General features: G+C 37.0%; 1 protein-coding gene across 5 annotated transcripts in view; it reads left to right on the top strand.

The window, feature by feature from the left end:
• Positions 1-14,269, top strand: part of EPS15 (epidermal growth factor receptor pathway substrate 15) — a 55,357-nt gene that overhangs the window by 25,590 nt on the left and 15,498 nt on the right. For all 5 annotated transcript variants that reach the window (XM_082483422.1, XM_082483421.1, XM_082483420.1 and 2 more), the window contains exons 13-17: positions 4,317-4,389; positions 9,841-10,002; positions 10,624-10,821; positions 13,108-13,305; positions 13,906-13,977. In XM_082483422.1, the coding sequence (XP_082339548.1) occupies positions 4,317-4,389; positions 9,841-10,002; positions 10,624-10,821; positions 13,108-13,305; positions 13,906-13,977 (703 nt within the window). The remainder of the gene's footprint in view (positions 1-4,316; positions 4,390-9,840; positions 10,003-10,623; positions 10,822-13,107; positions 13,306-13,905; positions 13,978-14,269) is intronic.

Here is a 14,269-nt window from a genome sequence, read left to right as displayed (position 1 = left end):
TATCTATCTTTTTTAAAGAAAATTAATTTTTTGATTACTTGGAAATATTTTGGCCACTGCAGAAGAGTTATTTTGGTAGCAGAGTAAATGTTACTTTTCTGTACCTTCCCTGAGCACAGGTGGCAATGCTAGGCAACAGATTAATCTTTGTGGTAAATGTAGGAAACTTTTCATCTTTGGCAAATCTGCGTTTCTGTTATAACTGGTGAAGTACACTTTCAGTCTTGATAGTTATCATATGAAAACGTAATTTAAACTTAAGTTCATTATCAAACAAGATATATTATTCAGCTGTTGAACTCAATATGTAATAATTCTAGTCCATGATGCCATTGAGAAGTGTCCATGAGAGCTCCATTTCTGAGACCCAGTAACAGAAACTGAATGTATTTTTGAAGTCATATGAAAAAAAAGGGCAACAGAGGAAATGCCTCAAAATAATTACAATGTCTGGAAAATGTTGGTTTTTAAGAGGCTGAGCAAAGAATACAGAGGTGATGTGTTTGTGCCTCAGTAGTTTATGTGGGAAAGATTTCTGCTAGCCAATAGCTTTTTAATCTAATTCAATAAAAGCAATATCAGGAAGGTGGAGGTTGAGCATAAGATGAAGAATAAAATGCAGAACATTTATTAGAGAGGATAATTCCCCTCTGGTAGAGGGAATGATTTGCCTGGGGACATTGTGGAATCCGCATCATTTTGAGCCTGTCAGCACTGCTGCCTGTAAGTTCTGTTTCAGTTGCACTATATTTTTAGAAAGCTATTTGAAGCTTTTTTGATCAGCATTGTGGGAGGCAAGACCAGATGTTCTTAATATTCATTTTTTGAGCCATAAAACCTTTTTCTTTCCCAGCAAACCCTGATCTGGTTTTGTGCATTCAAAGCTAGATACGGCCCACAAATTTGTGGAATTGTGAAAGATGTCCCTGCCCAGGGCACAGGGGATGGACTAGATGGTCTTTACAGGTCCCTTCTGACCCGAACCATTCTGTGATTCTGTGAATTTCTTCAAGCTTTACCAATACTGCATTCCTCTCTAAGCATGTTAAGTAGTTTAGCTTAACTGAGGATATCTCACCAGAGGTGCCAACCTTCACATATGTTGGATAGCAACAGTTATATTGCTTTGAATATAAGTCAGGTTAAAAGGACCATAAAGCTGGTAAATTGGTCTCTCAAAAGTAAGGAAATAGCAAAATGTCCCCAGAAGAACTGGGCAACCTTACCCTGCCATACACTTGTATCAAGCCATTTTTTCAAAGTTCAGAGATCTACAGCTTCTTAGCAAAGCAATGGTCAAAATTTTAATGTAGGCTAGATTATTTCTTCTAACCTCTGGTTTGGAAGTAACTGAGCTGTTGCAGCTGAAAAGGTTGGGGGAACAAAGGGGAGAATAAACTGGGCAAACCGTAGGCATTTTTTTCTTCTAGCATTGCCAAACTGAAGTACTACAACACTAGGAATCCCTCAAATTACAAATGTATGTGAAAATAAGAACTGTTGGGCAACTGTGAGTGTAGATAATGTTACCAGCTCTGTCATCTGCCACTTATTATGGAAAAGAACTATGATTTTTTTGCTTTTGTAACTAAGGTGGTTCTAAGTGTTGGCCATCAAGAAGCCTGGCCAGGGTTGCTTCATATTTGGCTTGAATGTGTCTACTGACATAGGGACTCCTCAGTTGTCAGCCATCACAAATATTTGCAATATGCTGGCTCCCATTTATAAATTACTCCATTCAGAAATAGCATAAAACTTATGGATTTACTAAGATTATTTGATTGCAAATCATTGGAGAAATCATCTATTAGTTTTGAGGTTTTTTAATCCTTGCTTTTAATTTATTTGATGTGAGGTTCTCCTAACCTGACTACTATTAAAACACATAGGGAAAATGTATTGCTTTTATAAATTGACTTGAATTGGTTACAAGTGTCCTTTATTGGCAAGACCACAGTTGGGTTGGGGTTTTTTTGTTTTGTTTTGTTTTTTTTGTTTGTTTGTTTTTTTTTTTTTTTTTTTTTTTTTTTTAAAGTGCTGATGTGGAAAAGGACTTTATGATCCAGGAAATCTCTCGTATCCAATAAATCAATTTTGTTACTTGTTTTTGGTTCTTTCAGTTGCTGAGCATTCCTACAGGGGCATACCAGATAGTTTGTAAAAGAAATGGAGGCATTCAGAAGAATTAGTGAATTAAGTAGGTCTGTGTTGTCTTTTTTTTGAAACAAAGACCCATTACTGGGGGGGAGGAGGGGATGTATTATGTGTGGACTATATACACTCAGCTTGTTTTCCTTTGCCTGAGACTGCTTCCTAAGCTTTTCTTGTTCTGCCTGACAATACTTCATTCACTTGATTTTTTTCCAATTCATTGTTTGTGTAGCGATTTGGCTAGGGTAAGTTGCCCGTGGGTGGGTATTGTATCCTGTTGCTTGCTTAGCATACTCCAGATTGCAAGGTTTAGGTGCCTGGCTTCTGTTGAAATAAAAGGAAAGTGATCTTCATTTCTGACAGCCTCTTAGACGTATCAGTGACATCAGTGTGGAAGGGCTGTACATTAAAGCTTATATACCTGCTTGCATTTCTATTTCCTGCTCAGTTTTCATACCCAAGCAGAAAAAATGACAAGTATTTGTTTACCTAGTCAATTATTCTCTTTTATTTTCAATCAGGAATAATATGCCTGAATGTTTGCTGTGCTTGATGCGTGTCTAAGGGCTTGAAGGTATTTTTCAGCCTGACTTGTATTTAGATCTGTGGAAGAGCTTTACTGATATTGAGGCCCTTTGTTCAAGAGAAGTTACAGAAGACAAAATCAACAGAACTTGTTTCAACCCTGTGTTGCAGTGCTTTAAATATCTAAGTATAACTGTGCTACCGATAGTAGTTTATTTAGCTAGAGAAGTGTGCTATAGCCTTGAAAATGGTAAAGATTTTATGAACTTGAAGGTTCATACTGAAAATAACTCGCCTTGTGTTTCAAAGTCTCTCTTTCTGCACCTTCCCTCTTCCTTCCATGTAAACCTTCCCTTTGAGCACATGCAGCAAGTTGCTCTTTAATCAGATACTGAGATAAATAATAGCAGAACATAATCTATAGTAATTATTTTTCAGAGCAAATGTTCATTTAAGATCTGTGATGTCTGGATTTTTTTTTTTTTTTTATTTTCCATTGTACATGGTTTAGCATTAAACTATTCCTCAGCTTGAGTAAAGAGAACTTACAGTAGACCTGCTTTACTTTGGAGACAGAAATGCTTTCTTCTGTATTAGATAAGAGTAAACGATAAGATTAATAGCTTTAGATTGATTACCAATCTGCTGCTATTAAAATATGAAGTTACCTTAATTTCAATATGTACTAGTAATATAATTTGATGGCTTTTCACTTTGGTATTTCATTTAGAAATGCTAGGTTTATCGTTGTACAAATTCTAACTTTTAATGTGCGTGCCAATTTATTAACAAAGTCTTTATGAAGTAAATATATATATACAGAAGGTAGTTTTAAAACTGTAAAGCTTAATGCTTTTCTGCATCTGTGAAAGGAGAAAAGATTCCATATGCTGTCAAGAGATAAATGCTCTTATGATTTTTTTTAAAACAGTAACACTTCCAACTTGTGTAGGTTTTTTTTTTCCCCCTTTCTTAAAGCTATGGTTATGTTTGACTGCCAAGAATTTATTGATGATAATTCCCCTGTCATCAGTAGCCACTTTTAAACTTGAATAAATGTCTGTAGAGACAGACTTGATTATGACACAGCAAATAGCTACGTATGGTGTCTCTAAGCGGATAGTGATTACAGCAAGCTAACCTTTATTCTTGTGACTGAGTTTACCAACAGATGTATCCAAAATCTGATAGTCAAAGTTAATTAATCAGCTAGATTGGCCTGCTGGAAATGTTTTCTAGCTGCTCTTAGCATAGGAATTACTGTGTTTTCAGGGGTTAATAGATGGAATCTGATGCAATCCCTCCCACTTTTCCCAGCAGTTTTCATTAGACAAGTGCTCCATAGCAACAGTGAGATCACTGGAGACAGTATTTCATTGATTTCTCCCTCCCGCCCCCTTCCATTTTTGAGCCATTCTTATCACTGAAGTGCAGTTGGGTGAAAAGACTGGGGTTTTATGCAGAACGCTTATGTGGGCTTCTGTCTTGTAAATAATTTGGAAAGCAGAAGTCCCTTACATCTTTTGTCTTTAATGTTTCACTATGTATTTAAAGAGAGATACAGGTTTAGGGGGCTGGATAACTGTACCTGCTGTAGCTGATGTTCTTAAGTATTCTTGCATTGTTTGCTGGTCTTCTAGGGAAAAGAATAATGTAGAGCAAGACCTGAAGGAGAAAGAAGACACCATCAAGCAGAGGACAAGTGAGGTCCAGGTAAATAAGACACAGAATTATTGTTCCGGCACCTGATGTTGCACCATGTGGTGCTTTAATGGCAGTGGGATTACGGAGTCTTAAGATCACATCACTTATTCAGTGATGTGATCATCACTACGAAAAGAAAAAAAATTGGTGGCTAAGAAAAAGAATGTATTTTGAAGTGGATTTTCTATATGAATGCGGGTTGTTGTAGGTGTGTATATTTATATAAATGTGCAAGCTGCTAGGACTTGTAGCTGGCATGGAGTTTTAAATGAAAAATATTATAAACGAATAGGTTTCTTTGTTGTTGTTTGATTTTTAGTAAGGCTATCTAATGTATAATTAAAACTAAAGGAGACATTGTAGCACTGCAAATTAATAAACTTAAGTGGTTGAATTAAAAGGGTTGTATATGGGGCTGCTTCTTGAGAGTCACAGTAATTACCAGCTTGGGAGGAATGTTGCCTCAAGTTAATTTTTAACATAAGTGAATTTTAGAAATAATCTGTTTTATTTTTATTTAAAAGGATGACATTGGGTGGAAAACTTAAATTTTACAAGTGTTTTACTGGGATTAAAAATTATACAGTTAGCACCAGTGTTTAGGGTGCTAACAGTCTAGCCAAGCCCTGAATTAAATGCTGCAAAGCAATATTTCAATTAAATTTTAAGCTGCAAATGCAGCTGGAGTTGCTGCTTTAAGAAAAAACTTCAGTGTGATATTTAATCACTTACATTTATTTTAGGAATCTTTATTATTACAAATAATCTTGATTTGATTAAGAGCAAATAACACAAGATTTCTGCATTCTATTTTGTGTTGGGCATAAAAAGAGCCAATGTGTTACAACTCTTGTGAATTTAGTGCTTGGCTATTTAATATCCTTAAAACCTGGATGATAATTAATAGTCTGACCTTCCAGAAGATAATCAGATGCTGGCCTGTTAGTCACAATGGCAGCCAGATTCAGCAGCTGCAGGAATGCATGCAGAAGTTGCCCATGTCTATGATTCTGTCCATGTGTGCAGCGGGCATTCCCCTCCCCACTCTGCAGATTGCCTTTTCATGCTGTTAAAAATTATTCTGGGTATTCCTGCGTGCCAAACAGGATTTTGTTAATGTGTTCTGGAATCTGTGTGTGTTCATGTGAAGGTTGAGTTCTCTGGTGCCTTTGCACAAAAGGTATGTAAAGCTAAATAAAAACCTTACTGTTAATGTTACAGTATTAGTGTCACCTGCATATGTTTAGTGTTTGATAGTCAGCAGCATCACAGAATCAATTAAGTCACTGTATCTAGAGCAGTGATATTGGAAGCAACTGTCTCAGGTCTTTAACCTCTTAGTGACCACACAAGCTATTTGTCCCTTGTTAAATAATAGAGTTCTGTCAGTCTGCAGAGAGGGAACAGGCTGTTACTGGCTTGTCAGAAAAGTAAGAAACCATCAGGATTAAATAGGCTATGGCTGCAGCATTTATTTAAGCTGGTGGCCCTTTATCTCTAGTCCCTTTCTTGCTCCTGAATGTTGGAGGACCTGCATGTTTCAGGAAACTTTCTAGAACTTCAGACAATAGTGGTAACAGACTAAGAATATCTTTACATCATGCTTTTTTTTTTCTTCTGATTTTATTCTAATGGTTACATCTCTAAAGATGATGTGCAAAACCAGTATGTTCTTGTCTGCCACTTTGGATCAAGCTAATTTTATGGCGTCACACTCCAGGATTTCTGATACCAGAATTACTTTCATGGATACAAATTATGATCTCAAATATAGCCATGGTCTGTGGTGGATTGAATTGTTTTCTGTGGGAGGAGGAAAAGAATGACAGTTTCTCATCTCTAAAATAATTTACATACTATGTAAATAGATACTAAAAAGCAAAAACAGAGAAAGAGTTGGAGCAAAAACATAGCACACTGGTGGGAATTAATGTGCTTATTAAAATATCAGCTCTTTAGTAGGAAAGATTAACTTTTCATGAAAAAACATCCCTTATGGGCAGAGTAACAAAGATCAAGACATTTCTAAGGCACCATTTCCTTAACTTATTCTGTGATTGGATTAGCATTTTCCTATAAATACAGGAGCAATAAACTCATCTATGAAATGTTCCTCTTGGCAGTAGAGAACTTTGTTTTACAGAGTCAGTGTTAAGGACAAGAGGGTAATGGGCACAAACTTAAATATAGGAACTTCCATCTAAACATGAGAAGGAACTTCTTTACTTTGAGAATGGCAGAGCACTGGAACAGGCTTCCCAGAGAGGTGGTGGAGTCTCCGACTCTGGAGACATTCAAAACCTGCCTGGGTGCTGTCCTGTGCAACCTGCTCTAGGTGAACCGTCTGTGGCAGGGGGGTTGGACTAGATGATCTCTGGAGGTCCCTTCCAACCCCTATCATCTGTGAACGTGTAACTAAAACATTTGGTTTTGACTGTATACCAAGTGGCATCTGAAAGTGCCTTTACCTGGCTGTCCCCTTGCTCTCTCATCACCAGCTTCCTCTTCTAGACAGAGATGTTGAAGGACAGTGTGGCTGAGCAGCTAGACACTGCCTCAAGCAAGGGGCATTTGGACACATTCACAAGACACTCGTCTTCATCTAGCATTTCACATGTATGGGCATGGTTTGTCAGTCTACCTGCTGAGACTCTGAAATAAGTAGAGCTTCTGTCTTTCCCAACAATTACTTGCATGTTCTCCAAAATGTTATTGACATGAAGTCAAAAGGTCTATGTTTTACTTTTCAGTGGGACACTGAAACTTTGTAAAGAAATTTTTTAGAACAAACACATGTAACTTCTGAACAAAGCATAATACATGTTTACATCAATTGGGGAAAAAAACTAACTGCAGGTGACACACTGCTTCGGAGAAGGCTGGGGGGAAGTGAAAGGTATTTTGGGACTGTGACCTTCCAAGTAGTCCAGAATGTTTCTGTCCTTCTCTTCTAGCCTTTTGATCTCCATGTTGGCCTAAGTTTTCTTAAACAGATTTATGCCCTGAGAGTATCCCACTCAGCATTGGATTTTCGCTATTTGTTTGTTGCAGTGCACCAAAGCCATTAGAAAGTGAAGTTTCAGGCTTAACAAGTCTTAGCACGTGAATTGTTTGGTGAAGTACAGACTGACAAGCTCTCAAATCCATTGTCTATCTGTGGAAATACAGATCTCTAGACTTTCCTTGTCCTACACTACATTAGTATGTAGAGTCATAATAATAATCACGGAATCATGGAGTTTTAGAGTTAGAAGGGACCTCTAGAGATCATCTAGTCCAACTCCCCTGCTAAAGCAGGATTGCCCAGAGCACATTACTCAGGACTGCGTCCAGGCGGGTCTTGAAAATCTCCAGAGAAGGGGACTCCACAACCTCCCTGGGCAGCCTGTGCCAGTGCTCTGTCACGGAATGAATGAATCTAATACGAGGATTACTATTATCATAAAAATGCTAGTTTATACCACCTCAGATATGTTAATGGATTTCATATAGAATCTCATTCAGTACTTGAACATAAAGATGCTGCTTCTCTGCTGAGGGTTGTCTTTGAAATCAAAGCTTAATTGGAGCCTGATTTACTTTATGAAGGTGTATCTTCGACTATTAGCCCCAGTTCTGTGCATTGTATCTACTTCAACCTTTAATTTTGGAGTGGTTATGTGAACATGTTTGGGTTTGGGGTTTTTTTGTTTTGTTTTTTCCTTCTTTTCTCTTCTGGGAACCATCAGACTTAGTCAGGTCTCTTCAGTGCTTCTCTACTGCTGTGCCTAGGACAGACACTGGGATTCAAGGAACAGTAGCAAGAGTGGAGGTGATCTATATTTAACTTGTGTGTATGTGAATTCTTGCTTCCTTTTGGTGAAAGGAGGCTGAAGTCTCTTTAAGCCATTACTTTTTCCCCCGTTGCTTGGGTTGAGTGTCAGCTGATGCTCGCTTTTCAAAGCGATGTAAAATATGAATGGATTGAGAGTGTCCCAATTATCCAAGTCAGTAGCTGCTGTAAGGGCTTTTTGTGTGTGTGTGGTGGTTTGTCTTTCATAGATTAGAAATAACCAGTAATTCAGCTAGTCTGACTGATGTACATCAGTCATATCGCCTTTACTGAACTTCAGATGTGATTTTCGGGGGGTTTTGTGTGTTTTGTGTTTTGTTTGGTGTTTTGGGGTTTGTTTTTTTTCTGGGGTTTGGTTTTTGGGTTGTTTTGTGTTTGTGTTTTTTTTGTGTTTTTTTTTTTTTTTTTCATAAAAGCATCTATGCTGTTTTTTTAATTAGACTTCCAGTGTCTTGAGGTTACCTATTTCCCTAGCATCTGACTGCTGCACCATATGCCTTTCTATTTCTGTCTGGCTTCTTTGTCGTGATTATCTGGAGGTGTTAGCACATGTGGATAACCTTATCTCCCTCACAAAGAAAAAAAAGCCCAAACAAAACACCCATAGGAAAGGACCACAGGATCTTAGCTTAGAGTAGCACACGAATGTATGATCTAATCAGAAATTCACATCAGCTTGTTTTCTTATCCTCCTTAACTTTCTTTTATCTCTAGTCATTTTTTACTGTTGTTCATGATTCTTCCTTCAATTACCATGTTTTCTCAGAAAGGCTGCAATCTTCTCTTTTTTATCTAATACTTTTCCTTTTGTATTAATCCTTTTTGATCTCCCTGTAATACAGGATCTCTTCCTTTTGACTTTGACGATTCTTTCTTCTTCCTAAATTCTTCTCTTGACACTTTTTTCAATGTTATCTATGCAGTTTGAAGTACAACCTTTCCTGTTGCTCAGAAATGAATTAATTAACATATGACGGTACTTAATATATTTAGAACACAAGATACATACTGCTGTTTCGTAAACTAAAAGATACTGTATTGTTGCATATGGAACGTGCATTTCTTAAATGGAAAATAAGTTTTTGACTGGGGTTTTGGTTTTTTTTTGGTAAAATCAGAGACAGGGAGCCTCTAGAAGGGAGTGCATTTGGGTTAATAATGCACTGGTTTGGTCCTTTACCATGTTGCTAAACAAGTTTCCTGGTTTTGGCCAAGTGTTTTTGAAGGGGGAGGGAACAGAATAGGGAATTTCTATTATTAAGGAACTCAGTAAAACATATCGTTAAAACATAGGAGAGACAATGTGGCAGCCTGAATAAAGACAACTTCTAAATCAAAAATGAAACCCTAACCTCCCAGTGAGTAAGACAGTTAATCTGAGTTGATGCATGATTTTCAATATTTCAGTAAGATTCTTTTTACTAAAGAAAAGAAAAAGCAAATAACCTGATTATTCTTATTATTAAAACTTGAGAACACTTGCTTGTCTGACATGTTATAAATACTGGCTTTTGAAAGATAATTTGTTGATACTTTGAAATCTGAGTTAGTACTGCAGTTTATGCTGTGGAATTTAGTGGTTAGGAGGATAGAGGGAACAAATGCAAAGCTAATCTGTTTTGTTACAGGATCTACAAGATGAAGTGAAGCGGGAGAGCAGTAATCTGCAAAAACTGCAAGCTCAGAAGCAGGAAGCGCAGGAAACCCTTAATGATCTTGATGAGCAGAAGGCCAAGTTGGAAGAGCAACTTAATGATATCAGACAGAAGTGTGTGGAGGAGGCCCATTTGGTAAGGTCTAGTGGCTAAGGCACTTGAAACAGTAAAAGCCTCATTTCGAAGAACTCAGGTTTGCAGCATTACAGTTGTTGGGGCAGGACAAAAAACTTTAACAAATAAGCAGTCTGAGCATCAAGATTTTGTGGCCAACAGAATAGAAAATGTGACACTCATTTCAGTGACTTCCTAATTTAGTAGCAGAGAGTCAACAAATTTGCCGAGATATACTTGCGCACAAATAATGTTAAGTGCAAACAATTAATGCAAAATTATAATGCAATGTAAGTGTAATTAGAAGCGCAAATTACTGGCACTGATTTCTTCACCATTAAAAAAAAATCATCTTATGGTTATGTAATTTTTTTCTAATATTAAGCAATAGTATTTCTTTAAGGACTAAAAGGATATTTTCAGTATTAGAAATACCTGTGTTGGTCAGGAAAACAGCTAGAGTACCATGATCTTATTTAGACCAATAGAGAATTAACCTTTTATTCAGGTGCGATCTATAATCTCTGCAATAGCTATGAGGTTTTTACTTTTTATGGTCATAAATAATAGTATTTGGATGTGTTTGGGGGTGGTTTGTCTGTTGTTTTTTATTTGGCTTTGAATTATTTGTTCATGCTTTAGATTGCCATGCTGAAGGCTGAAATAACAAGCCAGGAATCAAAGATTTCAGCATATGAAGATGAACTGACCAAAGCTCAAGAGGAGCTGAGTCGCCTGCAGCAAGAAACTGCAGAGCTTGAGCATTGCATAGAGTCTGGGAAAGCACAGCTGGGACCTCTTCAGCAACATCTGCAGGATTCACAACAGGAAATCAATTCAGTAAGGCAGTGTGAAAGGAAAAAAAAATTTTTTAGCTGACAACCTTTAGTGTGGTTTTCTTAAGGGGAAGGCGTTGTTTTCTTTTTTTTCTTCACTGTTTGCTCATGTCTGTAGTTGCTTACACATGCCTTCCGAGCTAGTAGTTGTTAGGATTCTTAGAGGCTGACTTAAGTCACTCAAGATACTTAATGATTTTTCTCCAAGTTTTGTTAGTAAAAAGGGATTAGTTTATTATACTTCATAAATAATTTGTCTTAATGTAATGAATGAAAAATAGATAATGCATGTTTAAAGTCCCTGTGTCCTGTAGTTATTTAAGTGTTCTTGCTCAGCCGTGGCCTGGGGCGTGCTCTCACTATTCTTTAATTGATGTGAAGTCACAGAATCACAGAATTTTCAGAGTTGGAAGGGACCTCTAGAGATCACCTAGCCCAACTCCCCTGCTAAAGCAGGATTGCCCAGAGCACATTACTCAGGACTGCATCCAGGCGGGTCTTGAAAATCTCCAGAGAAGGGGACTCCACAACCTCCCTGGGCAGCCTCTGCCAGTGCTCTGTCACCCTCACCGTAAAGAAGTTTTTCTGTGTATTTGAACAGAACTTCCTGTGTACTAACTTGTGCCCATTACCCCTTGTCCTGTCACTGGGACCCATTGAAAAGAGCCTGGCTCCATCCTCCTTCAACCCACCCTTTAGATACTTGTACGCCAAGTCAATATAACTTTGCTAACATTTACTTAGTGCGTTGTTGAAGGGGGAAAGTAAGGTGAGTGTAAGAATAAACTGGATTGAGACTAGATACTGAGAAGCAGAGAGGTGGCTGTGCTGATTTTTATGCACAGAACTGTGCTTTGAAGTGTCTGCTGTTAAGTTAAAGCAACACTTTCAGCTCCTGTCTGTAATCAGTGAGTTATTATTACTTCTGTGATGTGTTATCTTGCACGCCCTTTCCTCATCATTCTTCTTTTCTGACTTGCCTGCTGTCTAATATATGAGCCACAGTCATATCATTATCAAATTAAAAACAAAACAAAAAGTCTTCCTGTTAATTTTGAACCCTAGAAATGGCTAACTTCTGGGTTGGTCATTTCACACAATTCATGTCTAACTTGTTAACAACTTTTTTCTTTTCCTTAAGACTTCCACGGCTAGTCTTCATGCAAGAACACTTTCTTCTGTTGAAAAGCCTTATAACATTCCAAACTTTTAAATTTGGCTTTGGGGTTTAGAAACTGAGTAGTAAACAAATGGATTTTCCATTGTTTCATCACAAGTAGAGAGAAGGTTGTGCTATTTCAATATTAATATACTAGCAAGAGGTACTTCCATGAACAGATTTGAGGCTGATGAGTGGTTATGCTTGATTGTACTACAAACACCTTTTTATATCAGTACTCCTGACTTGATTGCTCTTGGCTCACAAATAATGAACAATAGGTGCTTTGGTGCTTTAGGTAAGATTATCTAATGGTTGCTTTGAGGTCAGTGTATTTGAAAGACACCTAGTGTTGTCTTTGCTGCCAAATGACTTGTGACATATGCAAGGCAATGAAAACTTTATTAGGTGACTGACCTAGCAGACATCAGTGGGATTTAGACACCTAAATATCTGAACTATGTTCATCCTTCTGCATAATCTGCCAAATCCAACAATTCCTTCATAACTGGCAGGTTGGTTGTAAATGTTTGCTCTGAGGCACTGCATTAAGCATACTGCAGCAATAGTAACATGAATGTAACTGTCTGCTTAGGAAGTCTACAAAATCCACAATGTATCTTCAAAAACTGTGTGGGAGAAAATAATGAATTTGTAACTTCCCTTCTTGGAAGATGAGAACGCTGATAAAGCAGCCTTTTTAATTTAGAGCTTAAGGCAATTGCAAATGCATAATTAAAAAAAAAAAAAAAAACAACCAAAAAACCAACAAAAACAGCCACCAACAAAAAATCCAAACAAAAAACCCTCAAAGCTTTGCAACTCTTCTGATGAGTTTGAGTAGAAAAAACCCAGCAAGTCTTGATGTTGCCAGTGATGCAGTCTGCTTCCTTGGTAGGAGGAGGTTCTCAGGTCGATCCTTCAATTACATTATATATCTTCTAAATCAGACTTGTGCTTGTCTCTCAAATTTCACCCTTTCATTTGATAGAACATGTGGTTTATTACATTTGCTTTTGAAAATAACAATTTCAGACATACAACTTCCATTTTATATTTAGGAGAGGATGGTCATATACAGGCTTCTGTGTACTGCCATACTGATACATATACACTTATTTCTGTTTACAGGTGCAGACAAAACTTCTTGAACTGAAAGAATTGGAGAATAACCAATTTAGTTGGCAGTCTCAGCCTCATGATACACTTGTTAACGGAACTGCAGATCATTCTAGTCTTAGCAACAGCAGCAGCGAAACTGCTAACCTTAATGAGAATGCTGAAAGGGAAAGTATAGCAGAAGATGAACAAATAAACAGTGTGTCTCCAGTGAGTAGTGTTTTTTTGCCTACTTGATCATGATGCAATGCAGCTGTGAAGTTGGAATAAGTTAAGAATGTATCAAGATTGATTATGTTTTTAAACAGTTGCACAAGTGAAATTTCAGGGTGTTATTCTGAGGGACTACGTTTTAGCAATCTGAAAGCTTGATAAAGCAGAAAAGGAGGCAATTTTAGCTTGGCTGGAAAATGGCAATGAAATTTTTTCTGTATTTGTTTCCAAAGCAAAATATCATAAATTGAATAGTAGAATTAACATTAAAGGAGAGCAGCTGTCTCCAGTTGGTACAACAAGAATGGAGTAAGGAATAGAATAGCAAATCTAAAGCTGTCTTGCTTTAAATGTCCCTTCTTATGTCCCAGTAGATTCTTGACTGTTGTTTTGTTTTGTTTTTTTTTTTTTAAAAGAAACTTTTACAGCGTTTATGGAACACTTCTGAATGTTCCATAATAAATATAAACCTTTTGAAGTATCCTTTAGTGTATTCTTTTAGCTACTAATTATTTAAATTACTATTTAGCTATTACTTAAAATTATTTTATGTAGTCTTCTATTTACTTACGGTGAATTGCTTTTATCCTTATGTAGATAAGGAATAGTCCTGAAACAACAGCCTCTGTTGTGGAAGAAGAGACCCCAGCTGCAACTATTACCAAAAAAGTGAGTTCAGATTTGGGAGAGAAAAAAGTAAAAAAAATTAAAAAATTTAAAAAACCCTAGTTAAAACTGTTTCAGGCTTGCATCATGGTCATAGAACAACAGAAATAAAATTGTCACTTCTTCTTGTTTTTATTTAGAGTGCGATGAAAACACTTTATCTCATGTAGCAGGCAGGTTGTTGTTGAGAAATATTTTGGATCTCTGTTGATGAATTATGTAGAATTCTAGCTGTCTCTTTTTTTTTTTTTCCTCAGCTTCAGGAAGCTACTAAATGATAACACAAGACGACACG

This window comes from Vanellus vanellus (genome assembly GCF_965231255.1).
Source record: "Vanellus vanellus genome assembly, chromosome: 5".
NCBI lineage: Eukaryota > Metazoa > Chordata > Aves > Charadriiformes > Charadriidae > Vanellus > Vanellus vanellus.
This window is presented reverse-complemented; position numbering and strand designations above follow the sequence as displayed.